The 27,259-nt window shown below is 60.6% G+C and overlaps 2 protein-coding genes across 5 annotated transcripts in view; one reads left to right on the top strand and one right to left on the bottom strand.

The window, feature by feature from the left end:
• The window catches only part of DHCR7 (7-dehydrocholesterol reductase), a 205,507-nt gene that overhangs the window by 109,715 nt on the left and 68,533 nt on the right, over positions 1-27,259 (top strand). The window contains exon 1 of one of the 2 annotated variants that reach the window (XM_059710737.1): positions 25,775-25,780. The exons of the other annotated variant lie outside the window; for it this stretch is intronic. The gene's annotated coding sequence lies outside the window, so the exon portion shown is untranslated. Of the gene's footprint in view, positions 1-25,774; positions 25,781-27,259 lie in introns of those variants that run through there. 2 annotated transcript variants of the gene reach the window in all.
• The window catches only part of OSBPL5 (oxysterol binding protein like 5), a 49,294-nt gene that overhangs the window by 13,227 nt on the left and 8,808 nt on the right, over positions 1-27,259 (bottom strand). For 2 of the 3 annotated variants that reach the window (XM_059710689.1, XM_059710690.1), the window contains exons 2-14: positions 19,473-19,626; positions 18,969-19,051; positions 16,815-16,895; positions 16,511-16,612; positions 9,107-9,310; positions 7,986-8,070; positions 6,916-7,087; positions 5,407-5,602; positions 4,827-5,011; positions 4,233-4,314; positions 2,520-2,618; positions 2,113-2,209; positions 1,796-1,894 (exon numbers count right to left, since the gene is read on the bottom strand). In XM_059710689.1, coding sequence (XP_059566672.1) covers positions 1,796-1,894; positions 2,113-2,209; positions 2,520-2,618; positions 4,233-4,314; positions 4,827-5,011; positions 5,407-5,602; positions 6,916-7,087; positions 7,986-8,070; positions 9,107-9,310; positions 16,511-16,612; positions 16,815-16,895; positions 18,969-19,051; positions 19,473-19,605 — 1,618 coding nt within the window. In that variant the 5' untranslated portion in view covers positions 19,606-19,626. Of the gene's footprint in view, positions 1-1,795; positions 1,895-2,112; positions 2,210-2,519; positions 2,619-4,232; positions 4,315-4,826; positions 5,012-5,406; positions 5,603-6,915; positions 7,088-7,985; positions 8,071-9,106; positions 9,311-16,510; positions 16,613-16,814; positions 16,896-18,968; positions 19,052-19,472; positions 19,627-27,259 lie in introns of those variants that run through there. The other variant, XM_059710691.1, reaches the window with a different exon arrangement.

The following is a 27,259-nucleotide window of genomic DNA, read 5'->3' as shown; positions in this document are numbered from 1 at the left end:
AGGAAGGGAGAGGGATAGAGAGTTAGAAACATCGATGAGAGAAAAACATCGATCAGCTGCCTCCTGCACACCCCCTACTGGGAATATGCCTGCAACCAAGGCACATGCCCTTGACCGGAATTGAACCTGGGACCCCTCAGTCCGCAGGCCGACGCTCTATCCACTGAGCCAAACTGGTTAGGGCTATTCTTAGTCTCTTATTCTGTAGGTCAACTCTGTGATTTTTAGGCTGTAAAATAACTTCGTTTTTAGCTTGGATAATAGAAAAGGTAAATGTAACTGTCTGACCTTGCAAGCTAGCCATCTAACTGATGCGCTGATATCGATGCCAGGTGCCTGTAGAGGCATGACACTCACGGTTACAGGTGTCTGTACAGATACGATATGTATTCAAAGTTACACGTTGTCTGTATAGATATGACAGGTGTTTGCTAGATATGATATGTACTCAAGGTTACAAGCTGTCTGCAAAAATAACTGACACAAGGGCCTAAAAAAGATATAAAAAGAGAATGCTTCCTCCGTTGGGGGTTCGGAATCTGACAGAGGTGATCTGCTCTGAACCTGCGCGCAATAAAGATGACCCCTAACTAATCGGAGGAGGGGACGAACCACAACAGAAGAAACCGGGAGCTACAGAGGCACGAAGAGGTGGGGGGAACTCACACGCAAGGAGCCCGTCCGCACGCCCACCACTCGCTCCGGCCCGACTCTACCACCCTCTGAAAAAGGCAAAGCTATGGAGACGTAAGACGAGTGGCTGGGGGGCGGGGAGAGGGGCGGGCCGGACAGGGGAGTTCATCTGTTCCGTCCAACCAGGGCGGACTTCCAGGTGGTGCGACTGCTCTGTGGCTTCCTAATGGCGAAATGTGACGCGAGGCGTTTGTCCAAACCCACAGCACGTGCGGGCAGAGGGCGAACCCTGCTGTGAACTGTGGACTTCAGTTAATAGTAAAGGGGCAGGCCCTGGCCGGCTTGGCTCAGTGGACAGAGCGTCCACCTGCGGACTGAAGGGTGCAGCCAATCAATGATTCATCATTGATGTTTCTCTCTCTCTCTCTCTCTCTCTCTCTCTCTCTCTCTCTTCCTCTCTGAAATAAAAAAATAAACAATAATGTATCAACATCAGCTTGTGTAACACTGATGTGCGCTGCTAATAACAGGGGATCCGTGTGAGATGTGGGGCGCATATGGGAACTCCGTACTTCCTGCTTAATATTTTCTGTAAACCTGAAATCGCTATAAAGAATAAAGTCCAGCCTGGCCGGCCTGGCTCAGTGGTTGAGCGTTAACCTAGGAACCAGGAGGTCCCAGGTAAGATTCCCAGTCAGGGCACAGGCCTGGGTTGTGGGCTGCATCCCCAGTGTGGGGCGTGCAGGAGGCGGCCGGTCCGTGATTCTCTCTCATCATGGATGTTTCTCTCTCTCTCTCTCCCTCTCCCTTCCTCTCTGAGATCAATAAAAAAAAATCTATTAAACAAGAATAGCTCCATTAACTAAAAAGTAACCTAAGGAGTCCAAACCCTGGCCTGCTCTGCTGAGACTTACACCACAGACAACGGAAGACGCACGGGCAGCTACAGACAAGCATCGAGCTGGCTGACGGCCCAGGATCCCAACCACGGGGGAAGCCTGAGGCCACACAACGTCTCCAAGAGGAGAGAAGAGGAACACGCCGGGTGCGGGCTGAGCTCATGGAGGAGTGCGGACGGAGTCGCAGCACCTTCCCGTAACCCCGCCTTGCTCACGCCCAGACCCCTCCCGGGGGTGCAGCCGGGGCCCTGGGGGCCTCTCACCTTTGCAGTGGGCGTAGGGCATGGTGAGGGTGTAGTCCTCCGCCCGGTTCAGGAAGGTGAGCGTGGCCTTGCCGTCCAGCAGAGCCGACAGGGAGTTCCCTGCAGACACGGGGCCATGGGGCCGGTGAGCGGAGGGCCAGGCCCACCCCCTACAGATGTCAACAGCTCGTGTGGCTGGTGGCACGGAGCCGGCAGCTTCGTCCCGTGACCTCAGGCAGCCCTGCGGGTGGCGAGGGGGAGGCCGGCTCCGCCTGGCTCAGGGTGAGGACTGTCCCGCCCGCGTGGTCCCGCCCGTCGGAGCCCAGGGGAGGCCTCACCGTAGAACCGGGACTTGGCCGTGACGCTGCCGCTAATGCAGAAGCCGTCTTTCCGGTTGCTGACGTGGAAGGCCGACACGGGCGGGTGGTGGGACACCTGTGGGCAGAGGTGGCTCCTGGAACAGCCCCAGCCGCGGGCAGCCCGCTCCCCTGCCCCCTCCACCCCCCACGCCTGCACCCCTCCTGCGCCAGGGCCCAGGGAAGCCGGGCCTGAGTCCTGGGCCCCCAGGCAGACTGCATCCCCCCATCGGCCCAGATGCCCAGGGGAGAGGGGGTGCACGCCCCCTCCTGCAGTCTCAGTCATGTGACCGACAGAGACGAGGCCCCAGTGGGCAGAGAGGGGGCCGCCGGGAAGCGTGCCCTGGGCTCAGAGCCCCCACTCCCTGGCCCAGGCGCCGGGGCCTTGCCTGCTCGGCGATGTAGAAGGTGAGGCTGTTGGTCTGGGGGTGGAACCAGCTGCAGCGGAAGGTCTCCCCCAGGATCGGGTTGTAGGGCTTCTTGATCCCCTGCGTGAGGAGGGAGGCGCTCGTCAGGCGGGGTGGGGGGGACGTAGACCCAGGGCCAGGTGGGGTGCTCGCGGCCCAGGCCCTGCGTCCGGCCGGCCGAGGTCTCCGGACCCACAGCTGGTTTGCCAGCTCCTGGGAGCAGCACCCGTCCGCTTGGGGGACAACGCTTCGCCCTGGTGTCTCCGCTGCTGGTCCCTGGGGGGACCCGAGACCCTGACCCGGTCACCGCCCCCCCCCCCCCCAGGACTCTGGGCAGGAACAGTGGCCTCTGCCGGCCCGCGGGGCTCAGGGGCTGAGCATTGACCTGTGAACCAGGAGGTCACGGTTCAATTCCAGTCAAGGACACAGGCCTGGGTTGTGGGCTCGATCCCCAGTGCGGGGCCTGCAGGAGGCAGCCGATCCGTGATTCTCTCTCATCATTGATGTTTCTCTCTCTCTCTCCCTTCCTCTCTGAAATCAATTTTAAAAAATTAATAAAAAACAAAACAAGAAAACAACAACAGTGGCTTCTACGCCCCTGGCGCTGCCCCCTCCCTCCTGTTCGGCCAGGCTGGCCACCTCTGTGCTCCCCAAACAGCCCCATCCTATCCCCATTGCAGGGGGGCCTTTTCTAGACGGGAGAGCCCTCCTTCTGGGTCCCCATGTGGTCCAGCTCAGACCCCTGATCTGACGTTGCCGGGCCACCCCGCCCCCATCACTTGTAGCTGTTGCCTTCACCTCACCCCAGACTGTGGGCTCCTGAGTGACAGCCATCGGCACAAGGCGCGGCCGCCACCTTCCCACCTGCCCACAGCTTCCCATCATTCCTCCTCCGCCAGCTTCCCAGGTCCACCTCTGAACTGACCCAGGTGCGCCCCACTGCCCTGTCCCAGCCAGCCTTAGAGAGGGCGCCGCCTCCTCCGAGAAGCCCTCCTGGATCGCCCCCTCTACCCCCACAGCCCAGGTGCTCAGTCTGCCGAGGGCTGTGGGGTCCACCTCTGTGGGGCCCTCGGGCAGAGTCAGGCGTCCTGGTTCCACACCCAGCCTGCTGGCTCACCCTGGGCGGGCCCAGGGCCTCCCCGAGCCTCAGTTTCCCCACCTGCACAGTGAATTGTGGAGCCAGAATTGTGGATTCACACGGTGTCCCGGGGCACCCAGGTCTGTGGCAGGGTGGGGTCCTGGCAGGGACGCAGGCCTCCTGGCACCCCCTGTGCTCCTCTGAGCTGGGTGCGGGCTCTCAAAGGCTCCAGGACCAGAAACCGGGGCCCTGGGTCCAAAGCCCTTTGCTGCCCCATGTGCGTGGCAGCTGTTTCTTCGAGGACCAGGAGAACCTTTGGAGGCCTGGCCAGGCCAGGCGCCCCCTGCAGCCAGTCAGGGCCTGTCCCCACCTCTCAGTGCCCGGGGCCCCCTGCAGCCAGCCCGGGCCTGTCCCCACCTCTCAGTGCCCGGGGCCCCCTGCAGCCAGCCCGGGCCTGTCCCCACCTCTCAGTGCCCGGGGCCCCCTGCAGCCAGCCCGGGTCCCCCATCTCTGAGGCCTGGGCCTGGGGGATGATCAGGATCCTTCAGGGTCGCGTGGGGTGCGGGTGCCGGGGACGGGGGTGGCGCCCGCTGGGCTGGGTGGGCCTCCGTGCTCACCTTGGGCTTCTTGTAGAAGCCGGACAGGTACCACCGCAGCACGTGCTTGATGCGGCTGTAGGCGTCGTCCTCCAGCGCGGCCCTGGACAGACGGATGGACGGATGGACAGATGGATGGACGGACGGACGGACAGATAAAGAGCTCCCTCACTCCGCCTGGGCCCCCTCCTGCCCCTGATGCTCCCGCCCTCACCCCAGTCCCTCTGCGGGGGCTCCAGCCGCCTCGCGGCAGCGCAGACAATCAGCTCAGGTGGCCCGCGGCGAGGGGTGGGGGTTCGGGGTACACAGAGGTGCTGGGGCGGCCCCACCCGTGCCCACCTTGCTGGCAGGGACAGTGGGAGGAGGTCAGCACCCCGGGGACCCTTCAGACACCTGGGTGGGTGGCAGGGCTGGAGGGGCCGGGCAGGGCGGGGACGTGGCAGGGGGAGGCTGGGCAGGCCGGGCGGGGGCAGCAGCGGGGGGCGAGGCGGGGGGGGGAGGGCAGGCGGGGGGGACAGCGGGGGGGGGCCAGGCAGGGGGGGACAGCGGGGGGGATGTGGCAGGGGAGGGGGCAGGGCAGGGGGGGTGGCAGCAGGGCGGGGCGGGCGCCCTCACCGGGACAGCAGGTCGGCGTGGTAGTAGTAGTCGGAGAGCTTGCAGAGGAAGGAGCGGGGCTCCAGCACGAAGGTGGGCAGCACCACGCGGGACAGGTCCATGCCCGGCCGCAGCTGCTTCAGCAGCACCCAGATCAGGCCCTTGTTCTCCTCCGACACCGTCTCCACCTGGGCCGCCTCGCCCAGCTGCCGGCAGAGGGCGTCAGGCTGCCAGCAGGGCTGAGCGGGGGACAGGAGGGGGGGGGGGGCGCCAGGGGCGGTGGGGCAGAGGCTGGGCTCTGGCTGGGCTGTGGGTGGTGGCTGGCCCCCTGGCCTGGCCCCCTGACCCCGACCCTCCCCAGCTGTGTCTCTACCCAGCGGGCCCAGCCCCCCATACCTGCTGCCTCCTTCCTTGCCCACGGGCTGTGCCCCCCAGCCCAGCCCACCTGGGCCCCCCCACATCCTCAGCCTGTGCCCCCCCGGCCTCCCGGCCCCTGGGGCCCTGTGCTCTCCGTCGGGGAACCCGGGCCTCCCCGTGGCTGCTGCAGGGGTGGGATGAGGTGCGGGTGACAGGGCGGAGGGCTCAGGGGGGCGGCTCTCACCTCCCCCAGCTCCTCGTGGGCCTGTTCCACGTACGTGGTCCCTCGAGGGGCGGGGGCCCCGGGGGCCTCCGACAGGTCGCTCCCGCTCCCGTTGGTCCTCTGGCTGAGGTCCTGGGCCTCGGCGTCCGAGTCCTCGCCCACCTCCCTCTCCGACTTGTCCGAGAAGGCGTCGTTCTCCAGGGAGGACCCATTCAGCCTGGGGCAGGCCCCGCGCCCCGGTCACAGGTGGGGCCAGGCGCCCACCCTGGGCACCCCACCCCGGGCACCCCACCCCGGGCACCCCCACCCTGGGCACCCCACCCCGGGCACCTCACCCCGTGCACCCCACCCCGGGCACCCCACCCCGGGCACCCAGCCCAGGCACCTCACCCCGGGCACCCCACCCCGGGCACCCCACCCCGGGCACCCGACCCCGGGCACCCCACCCCAGGCACCCCACCCCGGGCACCCCACCCCGGGCACCCGACCCCGGGCACCCCACCCCAGGCACCCCACCCCGGGCACCTCACCCCGGGCACCCCACCCCAGGCACCCCACCCCGGGCACCCCACCCCGGGCACCTCGCCCCGGGCACCCCACCCCAGGCACCTCACCCCAGGCACCTCACTCCGGGCACCCCACCCCGGGAACCCCACCCCAGGCACTCCACCCCGGGCACCTCGCCCCGGGCACCCCACCCCAGGCACCTCACCCCAGGCACCTCACCCCGGGCACCTCGCCCCGGGCACCCCACCCCAGGCACCTCACCCCAGGCACCTCACCCCGGGCACCTCGCCCCGGGCACCCCACCCCAGGCACCTCACCCCAGGCACCTCACCCCGGGCACCTCGCCCCGGGCACCCCACCCCAGGCACCTCACCCCAGGCACCTCACTCCGGGCACCCCACCCCGGGAACCCCACCCCAGGCACTCCACCCCGGGCACCTCACCCCGGGCACCTCGCCCCGGGCACCCCACCCCAGGCACCCCACCCCAGGCACCTCACTCCGGGCACCCCACCCCAGGCACCCCACCCCGGGCACCCCACCCGGGGCACCCCACTCCGGGCACCCCACCCCGGGCACCCCACCCCGGGAACTCCCCACTTGGGCGCCCCTCACTAGGTTTATTTTTAAAAAATATTTTAAAATTAATTTCAGAGAGGAAGGGAGAGGGAGAGATAGAAACATCACCCCCCCCCCCCCCCACTGGGGATGGAGCCCACACCAGGGCAAGTGCCCTGACCCGGAATTGAACCGTGACCTCCTGGCTCATAGGTTGACGCTCAGCCCCTGAGCCCGCGGGCCGGCCCCTCACTAGGTCAGTCCCCGGGGCAGCCAGCGTCGGACACTGTGGCCCAGTTTGCAGAGGGAGACACTGAGGCTCCCAGGTCCCCCTGGAGGGGGGCTCGGTGCCCAGCGGCACCCCCTGTGGCGTTTGCCCCCCCCACCCACACGAGGACGCCCCCCCAGGATGCAGGGTCCGGGGGGGGGACCCCAGGAGGGCCGAGCCCATCACACCCCGACTCACGGGAACAGGTCCTGGTCGTGGACGGCGGCCGAGGGCAGCAGCCCGCAGAGCGAGGAGGGCGACCCGTCGGGCGAGGACCCGGGCTCCTGGTCGCTGCCGGGCCGGCTGGCGCTGAGCCGCAGGAGGCTGGAGCAGCGCAGGGCCAGCTCCAGGGCGTCCAGCCAGCAGCGGCCTGGGGGGGAGGGGGCGTGAGCCGCCCACAGCCCGGCTCTCCACCCCCACCCCCCTTCCTCACCAAGACATCTCTGCCCAGACCCGGGGCCCCGACCCATCCACCTGGACGCCCGCCCGGCCCAGGGAGCCACCCACCCGACCCCACTCCCGGACACCTGATCCAGGGGGGCCCGGCTGCGGTGTGTGAGGTTATCAACCTCTCTAACAGCTGGGGAGGCAGGTGCTACTGTCCACCTCTGCTCACGGGAACCGAGGCTCAGAGAGGTACTGAGGGGCAGGCGCCTGCCCAGGCCTGGCCCAGGACAGCAGGCTGCCTCCCTTTTAAAAAATACTTTTTAAAATTGATTTGAGAGGAAGAGAGAGATAGAACATCAATGACGAGCCCTGGCCGGTTTGGCTCAGAGGATGGAGCGTCGGCCTGTGAACCAAAGGGTCCCGGGTTCGATTCTGGTCAAGGGCATGGACCTCGGTTGCAGGCTCCTCCCCGGCCCGGGCTTGGTTGGGGCTCGTGCAGGAGGCAACCAATCGATGTGTTTCTCTCACATCGATGTTTCTCTCTGTCTTTCCCTCTTCCATTCTCTCTAAAATCAATGGAACAGTACCCTCGGATGAGGATTCACAAAAAAACAAACAAACAAAAATCTACGATGAGAGAGAATCATGGACCAGCTGCCTCCTGCACGCCCTACACTGGGGATCGAGCCCGCGACCCGGGCACGTGCCCTGACCGGGGACGGAACCATGACCTCCTGATGGAATCAACCATTTAGCCACGCCGACCGGCAGGCTGCCTCCTTCCTGAGTGGCGGTGACAGGGCCTGACCGGGTCCCACGTGTGCCTGGTCTGGAACCCACGGCGGGGCTCACGGGAGACCTGCGAGCAGGTGGGGACTCACCGTCTGACTCGGAGGCCGCCCTGAAGATCAGGTAGCTGCTGGGCAGGGGCTGCGTGATGGAGCCCACACTCTCGCCTTTGGGGCCCTGGGGGGGCACAGACCCACGTCACCGAGGACACGCGGGGCAGGGGGAGCTCACGCAGGCATCAGCCACTCAGACACACTGCCCTTCCAGGCCTCAGGGTCCCCGGGCGGGGCCAGGCAGCCACCCTGCACCTGGCCTGGGGGGCAGCAAGGCAGCGGAGTGGGCGGGGAGCTCTGCCCCCCGACTTGCTAGCTCTGAGCTCCCCGACGTAGGGTGGCCAGAATCAGGATATGCAAGTCCCAGAGGCCCAGTGAAATCAGAATCTCAGAGGAATAAGAAATAGCTTGTGGTTTTGTGGGGTTTTTGGGTGAATCCTTTGTGGGAGGATATTTTTTCCCATTGATTTTAGAGAGAGTGGAGAGGAGGGGAGAGGGGGAGGAGAGGAGGGAGACACATCGATATGAGAGACACATCAATTGTTTGCCCCCCGCATGCCCCCCGACCGGGGACCAGGGAGGGGACTGAGCCGAAACCCGGGTACGTGCCCTTGACCGGAATCCAACCCTCGGCCCTTCAGTCTGTGGGTTGACACTCTAACCACTGAGCCAAACCGGCCAGAGCAATAACTGCCTTTCTTTAAAAGCTTAAGTATACCCCATGCAACATTTGGGACAGACTGATCCTAAAGCAGCTCCGAGATCTGTCGGAACCCATCTAACGGGGCTTACGGGATGTGACCGGGCGCCCTGAGCCCCGCAGTCCTGGGAGGGTGAGGGCTGGGCTGGGAGCCGCCCGCCACGGCCCCATAACTCCGCCTCCAGGCACCTGTGATCGTGACCTGTGTGTCACTCGGCCTGAGCCCCACGGGTCCTCCATCCCAGGGGCCATGGCTGATCACCATCGAGAGACCTGACCCAGCCCCCTCCTCTCCCCGTCCCCCCCGTGGGCAGTGACCAGCCCATTTGGGACCGACAGCTCACTCCTCGACCCCCCCAGCCGGGCCACCCAGCAGTACCCACGTCCCCCATGGCGCCCGTGTCCCGCGTGCCTCCCCCAGGGCCCAGGCCGCCCCCCGCTCCCCGGCTCCTCGCGGCACCTTCACGGCCCACACCGACTGGTCCAGCGGGTGGAAGAGCTTGAAGCAGAAGCCGTCCTTCTTGGAAGGCCGCTCCAGCAGCTGGCAGCAGTGCAGCAGGACGGTGCCCACCCACTGGCCCACGTCGGGCGTCTTGTAGATGAGCAGGGCGCCTGGCTTCAGCACGCACCACAGCTTGGTCCAGCTCTTCAGGGTCCCCCGGATCTGCGGGCGGGCGGGCGGGCGGGGCGGGACGTGAGGGCCCGGAGGCCACGCCCGGGGCATCGGGGGGCTCGGGGGCGGGCAGAGCAGGGTGGGGCTCTGGCTGCAGGGAGAGGTCTTTTACTTTTTCTTTTTAAAATATATTTGTGAGAAGACAGAACCTACACAGAACCTAGAGACAGAAGAACTTCGCTGAATCCCAGCAACAACACAGAGTGGTACCTGGTACGCGGTGCCTTGTTGTGTTGTATTTTGTGCCTTTAAATCAACGCAGCAGATCCAAACAACAGCAGCCTCCTGAGCACCACATCCTCTGCTGAGGAACAGCAGCTGTACGTGAAACCTCCCCCTACCAGCCAGAAGAGCCACCACAGCTGTGAACAGCACCCACCAGAGGAGCTGCTGCCAACTGAGAAGCAGCTGCTACTGCAACCGCCCGAAGAGCAACCACAGCCCAAGGAGCCACAGCCACCCCAAGGAGCAGCCGCTGAATGACTCAACATCTAGATATGTCAGTGAGATCAAACATGGGTAGACAAAGAAACCCCAAAGGAAAGAAAAAGAGGACTCGCCAGAAAAGCAGCTAGGTGATACAGAGGCATGCAACATAACAGAAAAAGAATTCAGAATAAGGGTCCTAGAGTGCATAAGCCAGACGGAGGAAAAAGTCAATAACATATGCAAGAAGCTAGAAAAAACAGATGAAAAAATCAACAACTTAAGTAAGACCCAAGAAGAAATGAAGAGCGATATAGCTGCAATAAAAAACACCATTGAAAGTATCAACAGTAGACTAGGAGAAGCGGAGGACCGAATTAGTGAATTAGAAGACAAGGAAGCAAAACACACCCAAACTGAACTGCAATTGGAGAAAAAAATTAAACGACAGGAGGAAAGCCTAAGGGAGCTTTGGGACAACATGAAACGAAACAACCTACGAATATTAGGGGTGCCAGAACAACAGAAAGAGGAACAAGGGTTAGAAAACCTATTAGAAGAAATAATATCAGAAAACTTCCCTGAGGTGGGGAAGAAAAAAGTCACACAAGCCCAGAGAGTCCCAAACAAGGTGAACCCGAAAAGACCCACACCAAGACACATCATAATGACCATGGCAAATGTTCAGGACAAAGAGAGAATCTTACAGGCTGCAAGAGAGAGACGGAAAGTTACATACAAGGGATCTCCCATTAGATTATCAAATGACTTCTCAACAGAAACACATCAGGCCAGAAAAGAATGGACGGAAATTCACAAAGTGATGCAAAGCAAAGGACTGAATCCAAGAATACTCTATCCAGCAAGGCTATCATTCAAACTTGAAGGGGAAATAAGAAGCTTCACAGACAAAAAAAGACTAAGGGAGTTTATCACCACCAAGCCAGCAATGCAAGAAATGCTAAAGGGACTGGTATAAAAAGAAGAAATAAAAAGCTCAGAAAGAAAACAGCCACACACACACACAAAAAGAAATGGCTACAAACAAGTACCTTTCAATAATAACTTTAAACGTAAACGGACTAAATGCTCCAACCAAAAGCCATCGAGTGGCTGAATGGATAAAAAAACATGACCCATACATCTGCTGTCTACAAGAGACCCACCTCATTAGAAGGGACACACACAGACTGAAAGTGAAGGGATGGAAAAATATCTTCAGGCAAATGGAAAGGAAAAGAAAGCTGGGGTAGCAATACCTATATTGGACAAAATAGACCTCAAAGTGAAGGCCATAACAAGAGATAAGGAAGGCCACTTCATAATACTAAAGGGATTGATACAACAAGAAGATATAACTCTGGTAAACATATATGCACCCAATGCAGGAGCACCCAAATTCATAAAAAAAACTCCTGGAAGATATCAAAGGAGAGATCGACAACAATACAATCATAGTAGGGGACTTAAATACACCACTGACATCACTGGATAAGTCCGCTAGACAAACAATCAGCAAAGATACAGCAATCCTAAATGACTCACTAGATCAGATGGACTTAATAGACATCTTCAGAACACTTCACCCCAAAGCCAGGGAATATACGTTCTACTCAAATGCTCATAAGACATATTCAAAAATAGACCACATATTGGGACACAAGCAAAGTATCCCCAAATTCAAGAAGATTGAAATCATAAAAAGCATCTTCGCAGACCATGATGGCATAATATTAGAAATAAACTACAATAAAAACAACCCAAAATACTCAAACACCTGGAAGCTGAATAGCATGCTATGAAATATTGATTGGGTTACCAATGAGATCAAAGAAGAAATTAAAAACATCTTGGAATCTAATGACAACGAAAACACAACAATCCAAAACATATGGGACACAATGAAAGCAGTCCTGAGAGGGAAGTTTATAGCTCTACAGGCCTATCTCAAAAAACAAGAAAAAATGGTAGTAAATCATCTAACTCTACAACTCAAAGAATTAGAAAGACAGCAACAAGAAAACCCCAGAGTGAGCAGAAGGAAGGAGATAATAAAGATTAGAGCAGACATAAATGACATAGAGACCAAAAAAACAATACAGAAAATCAATGAAACCAAGAGCTGGTTCTTTGAAAGGATAAACAAGATTGACAAACCTCTAGCCAGGCTCACCAAGAAACAAAGAGAGAGGACCCAAATCAACAAAACCAGAAACGATACAGGCGAAATAACAACAGACCCCACAGAAATACAAATGATTGTTAAAAAATACTATGGACAGCTCTACTCCAACAAACTAGACAACCTGGAGGAAATGGACAAATTCCTAGAAAAATACAACATTCCAAAACTCAATCAGGAAGAATCTAAAAACCTCAACAGGCCAATAACTATGGAAGAAATTGAAGCAGTCATCAAAAAGCTTCCAGCAAACAAAAGCCCAGGACCAGACGGCTTCACAGGGGAGTTTTACCAAACATTCAAGGAAGAACTAAAACCTATCCTCCTCACACTACTACAAAAAATTCAAGAGGAAGGAACACTTCCAAGCTCATCCTATGAAGCCAGCATCACCCTAATACCAAAACCAGGTAAAGACAACACAATGAAAGAGAATTACAGGCCAATATCCCTCATGAACATAGATGCCAAAATCCTCAACAAAATCTTAGCAAATCGGATCCAGCAGTACATCAGAAAGATCATACACCATGACCAAGTAGGATTTATCCCAGGGATGCAAGGATGGTACAATATCCGCAAATCAATAAACGTGATACATCACAAACAAATTGAGAGATAAAAACCACATGGTCATATCAATTGATGCAGAAAAAGCATTTGACAAAATTCAACACCCATTTTTGATAAAAACTCTCAGCAAGGTGGGAGTAGAAGGATCATACCTCAACATAATAAAAGCCATATATGACAGGCCCACAGCCAACATCATACTCAATGGACAAAAACTAACACCATTTCCCCTAAGAACAGGAACAAGGCAGGGATGACCCCTCTCACCACTCCTGTTCAACATAGTACTGGAAGTGTTAGCCGTTGCAATTCGGCAAGAAGAAGAAATAAAAGGCATCCAAATTGGAAAAGAGGAAGTAAAACTGTCCTTATTTGCAGACGACATGATATTATACAGAAAAAACCCTAGAGACTCCATCAAAAAGCTACTAGACTTAATACATGAATTTGGCAATGTAGCACGATACAAAATTAACCCCAAGAAACCTGAGGCATTTCTATACACCAATAGTGAACTTTCAGAAAGAGAGATTATAAAAACAACCCCGTTTACCATCGCACCAAAAAAATTAAGCTACCTAGGAATAAACTTAACTAAAGAGGTAAAAGACCTCTACTCAGAAAACTACAGGACGTTGAAAAAAGATATAGAGGAAGACATAAACAGATGGAAGAACATACCGTGTTCATGGATTGGTAGAATCAACATCATCAAAATGTCCATACTACCCAAAGCAATCTATAGATTCAACGCACTTCCCATTAAAATACCAACGGCATACTTCATAGATCTAGAACGAACTCTCCAAAAATTCATCTGGAATAAAAAAAGACCCCGAATAGCTGCAGCAATCCTGAAAAAGAACAAAGTAGGTGGGATCTCAATACCAGATATCAAGATGTATTACAAAGCCACTGTTCTCAAAACTGCCTGGTACTGACACAAGAATAGGCATATAGATCAATGGAATAGAATAGAGAGCCCAGAAATCGGCCCGAACCAATATGCTCAATTAATATTTGACAAAGGAGGCAAGAACATACAATGGAGCCAAGATAGTCTCTTCAATAAATGGTGTTGGGAAAATTGGACGGATATATGCAAGAAAATGAAACTAGACCACCAACTTACACCATACACAAAAATAAACTCAAAATGGATAAAGGACTTAAATGTACGACAGGAAACCATAAAAATTCTAGAAGAATCCAAAGGCCACAAAATCTCAGACATATGCCGAAGCAATTTCTTCACTGATACAGCTCCTAGGGCACTTGAAACGAAAGAGAAAATGAACAAATGAGACTATATCAAAATAAAAAGCTTCTGCACAGCAAAAGAAACCATCAACAGAACAACAAGAAAACCCACTGTGTGGGAAAACGTATTTGCCAATGTCATATCTGATAAGGGCCTAATCTCCAAAATTTATAGGGAACTCATACAACTTAACAAAAGGAAGATAAACAATCCAATCAAAAAATGGGCAAAGGACCTAAATAGACACCTTTCAAAAGAGGACATTCAGAAAGCCAAGAGACATATGAAAACATGCTCAAAGTCACTAATCATCCGAGAGATGCAAATCAAAACAATGAGGTACCATCTCACACCTGTCAGACTGGCTATCATCAACAAATCAACAAACGACAAGTGCTGGAGAGGATGTGGAGAAAAAGGAACACTTGTGCACTGCTGGTGGGAATGCAGACTGGTGCAGCCACTGTGGAAGACAGTATGGAGTTTCCTCAAAAAACTAAAAATGGAACTCCCATTTGACCCTGTGATCCCACTTCTAGGAATATATCCCAAGAAACCAGAAACACCAATCAGAAAGGATATATGCACCCCTATGTTCATAGCAGCACAATTCACCATAGCTAAGATCTGGAAACAGCCTAAGTGCCCATCAGTAGATGAATGGATTAGAAAACTGTGGTACATCTACACGATGGGATACTATGCTGCTCTAAAAAGGAAGGAACTCTTACCATTTGCAACGTCATGGATGGAACTGGAGAGCATTATGCTAAGTGAAATAAGCCAGTCAATGAAGGAAAAATACCACATGATCTCACTCATTCATGGACAATAGAGACCATTATAAACTTTTGAACAATAATAGATACAGAGGCAGAGCTGCCTCAAACAGATTGTCAAACTGCAGCGGGAAGGCCGGTGAGGGTTGGGGGGCAGGAGGTAGGGGGTAAGAGATCAACCAAAGGACTTGTATGCATGCATATAAGCATAACCAATGGACATAGGACACTGGGGGATAGGGGAGGCTAGGGGACTGTCTAGGCGGGGGGGGGGGGGGGAATGGACACATATGTAATACCCTTTGTAATACTTTAAGCAATAAAAAAAAAAAATTAAAAAAAAAAGAACTTCGCTGGAGAGAACATGGCAAAAGATCCTGGACTGAACCTGACTATAGAACATGGCAAGAGAACCTGACTAGAACCTGGTTTCTGAACCTGGCTGGAGAACCTGGACAGAACCTGGCTGGAGATCCTAACCAGAACTTCGCTGGAGATCCAGACCAGAACTTGGCTGGAGATCCAGACCAGAACTTCGCTGGAGATCCAGACCAGAACTTGGCTGGAGATCCTGGCTAGAGATCCTGGCTAGGTTGCTGATCAACTGAATGCTGTCTCCGTGTCATTCCTTCTTCGCCAACTCCGTCCACACCTTTGGGGACCCCTGGACTTGCTGGGGTTGGACCCCAGCACACACTGATAATCTCCAATTGGGGTGCTCCATATTTCTGAAGAGCGAATAAACCTGTGCTTAGGAAATAAACTTTTTAAAAAACCTTCAAAAAAATAATAAAATAAAATATATTTGTATTGATTTCAGAGAGGAAGGGAGAGGGAGGGAGAAACATCCACGAGGAGAGAGCATCATGGATCAGCTGCCTCCTGCTCACCCCACCCTGGAGACGGAGCCGGCCACCTGGGCCTGTGCCCTGACTGGGAATCGAACCTGGGACCCTTCAGTCCACAGGCCGGGCGGCTTTGTAAATTTTGATATTGGCCATTTCTTTTCTCATTGTGAAATGTATTCGCTTTTTATCCGTAGTTTTGTGTAAACACATAGAAGGCAAAAGGCGGCCACACAGGCCCAGGGTCTGCAGGCGACCTGGACACTCGTCTGGGTTGCTCTCCCCTCGCCGCCCCCCCGCCCACACTGCATGGAGGGGGCCCCAACCCTGGTCCTTTCCCACGCGTTCCCCCCCTCCGCTGTGCCCCAGCCAAGGACTCCGCCGGCCCTCGGGGCCCCCCACCAGGGCCCCCCGGCTTAGCGGGACAAGGGTCTTTGCGGACGTGGACGAGTTAAGAGACCACCCAGGGGAGGGCGGGCTCTGACCCGGTGACTCGTCCTTGTGCCTGGGACACAGAGAGGCCAGGGAGGCCCCGTGGCCCCGGCCAGGGCCCTGGAGCCCCAACTGGGGGAGGAGGGAGCCTCCCCGGCACCTGGGGAGGGAGCACGGCCCCGCAGGCACCTGGGGAGGGAGCACGGCCCCGCAGGCACCTCAGTGTCCGGGCCTGGGCCCCCGGAACCGGAGAATAAATTCTCTGGTTTGAAGCCACTTGTCAGGGCAGCCCTGGGACACGGACACAGATTTGCAGTAACAAACGCCTTAAACGGCCCGGCCGGCGTGGCTCAGAGGGGGAGCGTCAACCTGTGAACCTGGAGGTCAGGGTTCGATTCCCGGTCAGGGCCCAGGCCCGGGTTGCAGGCTCCGTCCCCAGTGGGGGGCGTGCAGGAGGCAGCCGGTCCATGGTTCTCCCTCATCACTGATGTTTCTCTCTCCCTCCCTCTCCCTTCCTCCCTGAAGTCAATAAAAATATATTTAAAAGAAAAACATATATCTGTTAAAACAAACAAAAACACACAAAAACCAAAACAAACGCCTGAACGGTCCCCTGAGCGGCGGAGTCTGGAGAGGCGCCCCCCGGGGAGGCGTCGGGCGAGGCGTGGACGCGGGACCGCGTGGGCGGCCTACCTTCAGGCTGTCGGCCATGATGACCACGCGGGGGTCGGTCAGCGCGCTGAGCAGCTGCTTGGTGGCGCGCTTCTTCTCCTGCCGGTAGTTCTCCTTCTGCACCTGCTCGGGCACCAGCCAGCAGTCGGGGCAGAGCCCGGCCCGCCCCCGGGCTCCCAGCGCCCACCGGGGCCCGCACCATTCCGCCCGGAACAGGGCCAGGGCCAGGGGGAGGAGGGAAGGGCAGGGTGTAGGGGTGGCGGGCTGGTCTGTCCCCCTCCCTTAGGCAGGCTGGGGGCGTGCCCTCGCGGGCCCAGGTGCTCACCTTGAGAGTTTCCTTCTTGGTGACCTTGGCCGTGGGGGACACACATTCCTTGTCGGACCCATTGCACAGCCTGGACTCTGCCTGCAAGAGACCCAGGTGCGGGGGCAGGGGCATCGGCTGGGCTGGGGCCGCAGAGGGCGCGCGGACAGAACAGCACGTGTCCCTGTGCCCAGCACTTATGGGGAACCCAGAGCAGGGACCCTAACACGCACACACACGCACACGTATGCACACAGGTGCATACACGCATGGCAGCGACATTCAAAACCGCCGCCACGTGGAAGCAGCTGGAATGTCCACTCTGCTGGGTGGACAGGCCCCTGTGGCCCACGGGAGGACGGGACTCGGCACGGCCGGCTCACGAGAGAAGCCCACAGGCGGGACCACGCGGGCGCGGCGCCCTTTACACAGACGTGGGCGGGTCCGTGGGGGTGGGAGGGGCGCAGAAGTTGCCAGCAGCTGGGGAAGGGGAGGGCGGGAGTGTGGGTGCGGGGTTTCCGTCTGGGGCGATGGAACGTTCTGGAGCTGGACGGGGGGAGGGGCTGCACAGCACTGTGGGTGCCCCAGATGCCACTGAGCTGTGCGCTTAAGACGGTTAAACTGGCTTCATCTCATTAACATAGAGAACGTGCACATGCATCACGCATACATGCACACACACATGCACACACATACATACACACACGCACACACACGCACACCTACAGACACACCCACACACGCAGCTGCTTCCTGCCCCGGCCGCAGCCCCGGCCCAGGCGGGAACCGGAGGCTGGGGGACCCCGAAGGCCCGGCTGCCGCTTCTCCTGAGACGGACGTGAGGACCACCCCCCTCAGCCCCGGGCGCGGCCAGGACGGGGTCCCAGAGGAGCAGGCCATGCTCTGGGTCACGGGTCGCAGGTGGCCTGGCAGAGGAGGACTTGGCCTCTATCCGGGCTGCCCCCAACCCCACCGCCGGGACCAGAGCCACCAGCTGAGCGTCAGCGTGGGACCCCGAGACCCTGGGGGGAGAAGGACTGAAACCGCAGGTGGAGACGGGCCTCGCACCCCCCCACCCCGCCCCGGGACTGACCGTCCTGCCTGGAGGGCACCACAGGCCACGCTGAGGGGCTGCTTATGTGTGTATGGGTGTGTGTGAGTGTGAGTGTACATGAGTGTGTACGCATGTGTGTGAGTGTACGTGACTGTGCATGAGTGTGTATGTCAGCGAGTGTGTATGTCAGCGAGTGTGCATGTGTGTATGTGTGTGAGCGAGTGTGTGTATGTAAGTGTGTGAGTATGCACGTGAGCGAGTGTGTGTGCACTTTTCCCCACGCAGCGTCCCCTGCAGAGTGTGTACCTGGTGGTGGGGGGGGGGGGACCCACAGGCACGGGCGGAGGGAGGAAAGGCTCACCCCAGGGTGTCCCTACGACAAAGGGCTCCTTTCATCATGATTTTCTGTCCCGAACGCCACCTGCAGCCACACCTTTCCCGGCTCCCTGTCCCCCGCCCCCCACCCCGTGTCACCCCAGGAGGGAGCTGTCACACGGCTGTGCCCGCCGGCTCCCAGCAGCCCTCCCAGCTTCAGTCTGGGATTCAACACGGGTCCCGCGCAATGAGCTGGGGAGGACAGGCTCCTGGGGCCCTGCGTCCCCTCCCCAGCCTCCTGCTGCCCTGGACAGGCTCTCTGCCTGGACCTCCGTGGCCAGGCCCTCTCCCTGGGTCCCAGTGGCTGGGCCCTCTCCCTGGGTCCCCGTGGCCGGGCCCTCTCCCTGGACCTCCGTGGCCGGGCCCTCTCCCTGGTCCCTGTGGCCGGGCACTCTCCCTGGGTCCCCGTGGCCGGGCTCTCTCCCTGGGCCCCCGTGGCCGGGCCCTCTCCCTGGACCTCCGTGGCCGGGCCCTCTCCCTGGTCCCCGTGGCCGGGCCCTCTCCCTGGGTCCCCGTGGCCGGGCCCTCTCCCTGGACCTCCGTGGCCGGGCCCTCTCCCTGGATCCCCGTGGCCGGGCCCTCTCCATGGACCTCCGTGGCCGGGCCCTCTCCCTGGGTCCCCGTGGCCGGGCCCTCTCCCTGGGTCCCCGTGGCCGGGCTCTCCCCCTGGGTCCCCGTGGCCGGGCTCTCTCCCTGGTCCCCGTGGCCGGGCTCTCTCCCTGGGCCCCCCATGGCCGGGCTCTTACCGGTGGCAACTTCGTGGTGGAGCCGGGGGTCGGGGGCCCTTCATCCCTGGGCAGCGAAGGGCCATTGTGCTCCACGTCCGTCCCTGCCAGAGAGCCCAGTGAGCGCACGGCGGGGCCGCCCGTGGTGGCAGGAAGCCGCGCTGACCATGTGCCCTGCAGGTGTCTTCATCCCTTTCCAGCTGGGCCCAGAGGCTAGGGAGGCCCCCCTTCCAGCCCCCTGACCAGCCCCCCCCCGACCAGGCCCCCCCCACCAGGATCCCCCGACCAGCACCCCCCCCGACCACGCCCCCTGACCTGGTGCCCGCTGACCTGGTGCCCACTGACCTGGTGCCCCCTGACCTGGTGCCCGCTGACCTGGTGCCCCCTGACCTAGTGCCCGCTGACCTGGTGCCCCCTGACCTGGTGCCCGCTGACCTGGTGCCCCCTGACCTGGTGCCCCCTGACCTGGTGCCCGCTGACCTGGTGCCCCCTGACCTGGTGCCCGCTGACCTGGTGCCCGCTGACCTGGGCTGAGGGGGTCGAGCTCATTCTCGCCTCCGAGCAGCAGGGCCCGGGCCAGCCTGCGGGGCTCGGCCTTCTGGGGGGCGGACGGCGGGCACAGCGAGAAGCGGCGCCTCAGGATGGCCTCCTCCTTCATGGCCTGGGCGCTGGGCGGCTTCTGCGGGAGACGCGGGGCGGCCTCAGCGAGCGGGGACCCCCCCAATCAGGCTGAGGGCGGGGCCGCCCATGGCACACTCAGGTCCCCACGCAGGGGCGTCTCAGAGAGGGGCCTGCAGGTCGCGAGGGGCGGCCGTATGGTGCCCTGTCTTTCTCTGAGCGCCCCCATCCCCATCCCCACCCCTAACCCCCGCCCCCGCCCCCGCCCCCGCCCCCGGTTGGCTGTGGGACCCTGGCCCCACCCGATGGCCCTGAGGTGGGCACGGCCCCACCCTGGCCAGCACCTTCCTTCCGGGGAGGGAGCTCTGTGGGTGGAGCAGACCCAGAGCTGGGGGTGAGCCACCAGGACGCCCGTCCGCCCGGAGGGCGCCCACGGGTGTGCACCCGCGTCCCTCCATCCAGCCCTCACTCCAGGGCGAGCTTCCGCCTGCCCGCAGCCCCCACACCCTCCCGGCCCAGCAGAGGGCGCCCCCTCCCTGCCCTGCCCCGCCGGCCTCCTACCGTCCCATGGAGGAGAGCAGCTCCCTCTCTCCCCATCTCCCTCACTCCCAACCCCACAGGGGGTCAGGGGGGGCCGTGGACAGTTGAGGGCACCATCCCCGTCCCCGGAGGTCAGCCTGTTTCCTAGATGAGAAAGTTATGGCTCCGGAGCCGAAGGCCTTGCCCTGCGGTCGCGCCTGTGGGTGTCGGGGAGCGGGGTCCCCTCCCCGCCCTGGGGTCTGTCCACTCCCCAGGACATGCTCCAGAAAGGCCCTCGGACCCGCCTCCCCGCGGCCTGCCCAGCCGCCTCCCGGGGTGGCCGGCACTTCCTGCGGGGCCCAGGACAATGGCCACTTTCTCCCTGGCCCAGCCGCCCAGGCGGGCGGGTGCAGGCACAGCCTGTTCTGTGACAGGGCGGGTGGGCGAGCAGGAGGGCCTTCGGGGGTGGGCAGGGTGGCACAGGGTGTCCAGGGCCTGGTGGCTTCCCCCGGCAGCTCCCAAACCTCCACTGTGCCCACTGCCCGGGTCAGAGGGAGGCTCCCGGCTCAGCGGGACTGGCCAGCCCCCATCCCCCCCCCCTTGTCCCGTCCTGCCACCTGGCTGACTTGTTACCTTGGCCATTTCACAGGTGGGGGAACTCATTTCTAAGAGGTTGGGATTTGGGCCCAAAGTCACACAGCTAATTGGCAATGCCCATGCTTGAGCCCAGAGGGGCTAATGACAGGCCATGTGCCCATCCATCTATCCATTGCTCACCTATTCATCACCCCTCCACCCACCAGCCTATCCACCTACCCAACCTCCAGGCATCCACTCATCTCTCACCCATCCATTCACCTGCCTATAACCCATCTGCCCACCCATTCATCCACCACCCATCCATCCATCTACTCATCCATCCATCACCCATCCACCCATCCATCCACCATCCACTCTCCATCCATCCACCCATCCATCCATCCACCCATCCACCCATCCACCATAGACCCACCCACCCATCCATCCACCATCCACTATCCATCCATCCACCCACCCATCCATCCACCCACCCATCCATCCACTGATCCATCCATCCACCGATCCATCCATCCACCATCCATCATCCACCCATCCATCCATCCATCCACCATCCATCATCCACCCATCCATCCATCCACCATCCATCCACCGATCCATCCATCCACCATCCATCCATCCACCCATCCATCCATCCACCATCCATCCACCATCCATCCATCTACCATCCATCCATCCACCATCCATCCACCGATCCATCCATCCACCATCCATCCATCCACCATCCATCATCCACCCATCCATCCATCCATCCACCATCCATCCATCCACCATCCATCCATCCACCATCCATCCATCCACCATCCATCCATCCACCATCCACCATCCATCCATCCACTATCCATCCATCTATCCATCCATCCACCCATCCATCCATCCACTATCCATCCATCCACCCATCCATCCATCCATCCATCCACCATCCATCATCCACCCATCCATCCACCCATCCATCCATCCATCCATCCATCCACTCATCCATCCACCCATCCATCCACCCATCCATCCATCCACCATCCATCCATCCACCCATCTGCCTGTCTTCCATCTATCCACCATCTCCCCATCCATCCTCCCCTCCCTCCCTCCTTCTGTGGCTCCTTGTAGCCCAGTGGTTCTCAACCTTCCTCTCGCCGCGACCCTTTAAATACAGCTCCTCATGTTGTGGTGCCCCCCAACCATAACATTATTTCCGTTGCTGCTTCATCACTGTAATGTTGCTACTGTTATGAATCATCATGTAAATATCTGATATGCAGGATGTATTTTCATTGTTACACATTGAACATAATGAAAGCATAGGGATGAATCACAAAAACAACATGTAATTACATAGGTGTTTTCCGATGGTCTTAGGCAACCCCTGTGAAAGGGTGGTTCGACCCCCAAAGGGGTCGCGACCCACAGGTTGAGAACCGCTGTTCTAGCCAGCCCCCCAGCATCTGACTTCCCGTCTTCCCTCCCCGCTTCCTTCCTGTTCACCCAATAATCAGACCGTCAGACGTGGCACTCCAGCGACCGGCTGACGGCCTGGCACAGGCGCCCACCAACTCCAAGCGATACAGGCGAGTCCGGTGACGCCCCGTCTCCTGTGCCTCAGCTCAGGGCCCTGCGAGCATCGGCTCAGACAGGAGGTGGCACCTCAGTGGCTACAGTGTCCGCATGTTTCTCCCGAAGACACAAGTTCCAGGTCCTCCAACGCCGCCCCCCCCCACCCCCCCACCGGCGTCCGGGGCTGAGGGCTGCCTCCACCCGCTGGGCAGGCGGGTTACCTCTGTGGGGTTATGGGGGAGTTTTCTGTTCATTGCAGAGGTGGATTCCTCTCCCCAGCGGCCCCTCGCTGGTGGGAGCACAGAAGAGCCTCCACCCCCTGCACCACCCTGCTCGCTCCGCCCACCTCCCCCGGCACCCTCTGCCCCACGCACTGCCCTCTGTGTTCCTTGAAAATGCCAAGCTCGCCGCCACCCCCAGGGCAACTGCCTCCCCCTCCGAAGGCCCTCGCCCTCCTGCCCAGCGGCCCGGCCCCTGGAATCCCCCAGTTCCACGCGGAGCTGAGCAGGACTTCCCAGGGGCTGCGCCCCTCACAGGGGAACTCCCCGCACTGGACGCCCGTTCCCTCGCACACGTTCCCTCGCACACTCGGTGGCTCTGTTAGCTCGTCCCCGGGGGATGCGAGTTCTAGGCAAGGGAGCCGTGTCTGTCTGTCTGTCTGCCTGTCTGTCTGTCATGGCGTCTCCGGCACAGGAGCAGGAGGTCCCGGCCTTGGGGCTCTGTGCCCCCAGTGGTCCCGGGGTGAGTGCAGGTGTCGGAGCAAAGGCCCTGGGCTTGCCCGGCCGGCGGGGCTCAGTGGTTGAGCATCGGCCTCTGAACCAGGAGGTCAGGGTTCCATTCCCGGTCAGGGCACAGGCCCGGAGAATCATCAGTGATTCTCTCTCATCATTGACATTTCTCTCCCTCTCTCTCTCCCTCTCCCTTCCTCTCTCTCTAAAATCAAATAAAAAATGATATATTTTTAAAAGGCCCTGGCTTCCTTCCTCCTGGGCTGAGGCTCAGGGCGGGTGCTCTGAGCGGTGGCCAGGGTGGGTTTGGGGCCGATTTCCTCTATAATCCTGGGGAGGCTCCTGTCTGGCTTCCCGCTACCCCCACACCCGGTGTGTTAGAGACAGGAGTGCCCAGCGGCCCAAGAAAGCTGCCCTGGCCTCCAGGCACCGGCAGGAGGTGGCCGGCACCGTGGGGTCTGCAGACCGGGAGCTGGCGGACGCGGTGAGTGCGCTCCTGGTGAAGACCACGGAGCCGTCCTGGAGGGCGGGGCGGGGCGGGAGGATGGGTGAGGAAACAGACCCCGGACTGAGGTTCCCGGGCCACCGGACGGCACAGGCGAGTGGGGTGGGGGAGACAAGGGGGAGCACAGGGGGGAGGAGCTGAGCCCAGCTGGGCCTCCCGCCTGCGTGAGCTGGGCACCCCGAGGTGCAGGCCCAGAACACGGTGCAGGCCAGGCTCCGCCCGCCCTCCAGCCCCAGCGCTGAGCTCCAGCACCTGTTCGGGCACCAACTGACCAACAGCAAGGCCTGGCGAGGAGGCGGAAGCCCACCCGGCCCCCTGCAGGGCGCCACCGCCGGACCGCCGGCCCCCAGGACCTGCCTTCCCAGCCGCCCTCGCCCCCAAGCCCACCTTCGGCCAGGACAATGGCTCCTTGTGAAGCAAGGTCACTGTGCCTTAGGTCAAGGCTGCCAGGCGGTGGGCGTCAGCCGGGGCAGAATTCCCGGAGCCTCCGCTCCCAGAAGGAATGGCGTCCCTCCTCCCACCTGCAGGGCAGGGGCCTGGGGACCACCCTGACCACACCCCCCGCCATCGCCGCCCGCGGGGGCCTGGGGGCACAGCCAGGCGCGGCCAGCCCTGCGTCTGAGTCCCTGCTGTAAGTGGGTTTGCTCCGGGGCTGGCAGAGGCCGGACAGCGGACAAGTGCGGGCCCAGCCCCTGCCCACAGCGCGCCGGCGGCTTTCTGACCGGCGGGACCGGCGGGCCCAGCTGTGCCCGGACGCCGGGGCCGCTCAGTCCAGAAACTCGCTCAGGCTGGGACCACGAGGGCAGAGACAACCAGCGCGTGAGCAGCCCCGTGGGCACAGCAGCCTCCTCAGAGCGCCCGCCTGGCGGAACCAGGCCTGCGGGAGCCGCCCCGAGGCGTCCAGACTGGGGTTCAGGACTGGCTCCTGGGCGGCTTCTTCAGTCCCAGGTGCCCCAGGCCCGCCTGTGAGCGCTTCCATCTGACACGCTGCCCGGGCACAGCCTCACACTCCGTGCCCTCTGCAGGGAGGGGATGGCCGAGGGCAGACAGGAGAGGCAGGGCCCGGCCCGGCTGGGGGTGTGGGTGGGACTCGGTGCCCGGTCATTTCCCAGACGTGGCGGCTGAGCGCGGAGCCGGGGGGAGGCAGGACGTGGCTTACCCGGCTCAGGACGGCGACGGCCACACCTCCAGGTTCTCGGGCGGACTCAGCCGGGTCACGTGGCTGTGGGTGAGGGCAGGCCCTGGCTCCCGCCCACCTGGCCTCCTGACCCACACAGGCCAACAGCCAGCTCAGTGCCATGGTAGCAGGCCTGGTCACCGCCCACAGCCACTTCCTCTGCCGCCAACGCCCCGGCTGGGCTGGGCTGGGTGTGGCCCCTGCTGCAGGCTGACCACCACCAGCCAGACCCCTGGCCCAGCCCCAGGGGAAGCAGAGTGTGCTGGTCGGGGCCACGCGACCCGGCAGGAGTTGGGCGGGGCGGGGGGAGGGGGGGAGACAGCGTAGGGGGCGTGCCAGGAGCCCAGCCAGGAGACGGGGACCCACCCACTCTCACCAGCCCTGGGCCTCACGTCCACACGTGCAACAGGACGGCGGGTTTGGGCCCCAGGTGACCTCGCGCCCACATCAGTAAATCCAGGCTCCCCTCCTGCCCCCACCACCGAGGGCACACCAACCTGCATGCGTCCTCCCGGCCTGACGCCAGACAGGCCAGCAGGTAGGGGGCAGGCACATGAGGCTCCCCCCACTCCTCTCCTCCCGCCGCGTCTGCCTCCCACCAGTCCAGGGGCTGGGAGGGCCCTAAACCCTGGAAGCAAAACAGCCTCATTCTCTCCATTTCACAGACACAGTACCTGAGGCCGGAGAGCGAGCTGACTCACCTGAGACCCCCCGCCTCCCAGCTCGTCAGGGCAGGGGTCCCAGACCCCCACATCAACCGCAGGGAGGGGCCTGCCAGGCCTGCAGAGCCGGTTCCGAGGGCCAGGATAGCACGGAGCCTGGGCTGGGCCCCCACGGCACGAAGCCCACTGCCTCCCTGCCATGCCCCAGCCTTCCCGCCCGCCCCCAGGGCCCGGACCCCTCTCCCCGCCCCAGGTCCTTTGCACAGTCGGCCGGCCCTGGGCTGCGAGAACCAGCCGCGGCCACCCTCCGAGTGAGGGCTGCCCGCACCCGCCCGGCTCAGCCAAGGGGGCCCTCAGGCCTTGTGCACCCGCCCCCGGCTGGGCAGGCAGCTGTGAGGCGTGAGCAGGAGCCCCGCCGCCCGGCCTTCTGGGACGGCCACCACCACGGCAGCCCCCAGGGCCCAGGCCGGGCTGCGGGCGGGTGGCCCACGGTCACCGCCTCCACCTGCCCCCGCCCCCCCGGGCTCGGGGGAGACGGACTCTGCCAGAAACCGTGTGTCTGGCGGAGAAAGCGGCCCTGCCAGTCGGGCCGGACCCGCCTGGCATGGTGCCCAGCCCCCAGCCGCGGTGGGGACAGTGCCGGGGGGTGACCTGCTCCCTGGCCCCCGAGCCCACTGTCTGGCCCCCAGCCAAGCGCACAGGGGGCGCCCGGCGTCCTGGTGAGAGTGTGACCCTGACCCAGAGATGCGGGGCCACGTCGAGGGCCACAGAGGCCAAGAAGGACGAGAACTAAAGACACGCCCAGGAGAGGAAAGCGTGCGCACAGCAGGGTGGCCACGCGTGTCCGCATCACGCGTGTCTGCTCCACACACGTCTGCTCCACGCATGTCCGCACGGCACGAGGCCCACACCCAGCAGGGCACCATCCGATGGGGGATCAGGCACCACGGCCACTGCAGGAGGCGCGGGCAGAAACGCCAGCCGCGGCCACTTCAGGCAGCTGTTTCCTTTTCTTTCTTTTTTAAATATATATTTTATTTATTTTTTTTACAGAGAGGGATAGAGTTAGAAACATCGATCAGCTGCCTCCTGCACACCCCCCACTGGGGATGTGCCCGCAACCAAGGTACATGCCCTTGGCCGGAATCGAACCTGGGACCCCTCAGTCCGCAGGCCGACGCTCTATCCACCGAGCCAAACCGGGTAGGGCTTCTTTCTTTTTTTTTAAAAAAAAAATAATTTTTAGTGACTTCAGAGAGGAAGGGAGACAGAGAGGGAGAGAGAGAGAGACATCAATGATGAGAGTCACGGATCGGCTGCCTCCTGCACGCCCCCCTGGCCCAGCGCCCCCCCGCCCAGCCTCTCCCCCGGGCCCAGCGCTCCCCCGGGCCCAGCGGGAGAATTTCATAAAAGCCTCACGGGGCCGCCGGGCGGCTCAGGGGTTGAGCATCGACCTATGAACCAGGAGGTCAGGGTTCGATCCCCAGTGAGGGGCGTGCAGGAGGCAGCAGGTCAATGGCTCTCTCTCATTATCGATGTTTCTATCTCTCTCCCTCTCCCTCCCTCTCTGAAGTCAATAAAAATATAAAAGAAAAGAAAAGAAAAGAAAAGAAAAGGAAAGAAAAGAAAAGAAAAGAAAAGAAAAGAAAAGAGAAGAATCAGCACAGAGACAAGCAGCCGTGGAGACCGCGTCCCTCCCGGGCACCAGGGTGTCACGGCCGCGTCGCCGCGGAGACCACGGGCTGAGCCCTGCCTCCTGGTGGGTGGCCTCGGGCCGGCTGCCTCACCTCCCTGAGCCCGGTGCCGTCTGATACTTCAAGGCTGCCCGGCGCCGCGTGAGGCGGTTTAGAAAGATTTCTACCGAGCGGTCAAGCTCCTGGCGGCCGGTGCTCTGAGGGGGAAGCGGCCCCGGTGGCCCTGGCGGACAGACCCTCAGCCCGAAGGAGCGGGTCCCC

This window comes from Myotis daubentonii, chromosome 9, assembly GCF_963259705.1.
Source record: "Myotis daubentonii chromosome 9, mMyoDau2.1, whole genome shotgun sequence".
NCBI lineage: Eukaryota > Metazoa > Chordata > Mammalia > Chiroptera > Vespertilionidae > Myotis > Myotis daubentonii.
Note: the sequence above shows the minus strand (reverse complement) of the source record. Positions and strands in the feature narration are given on the sequence as shown.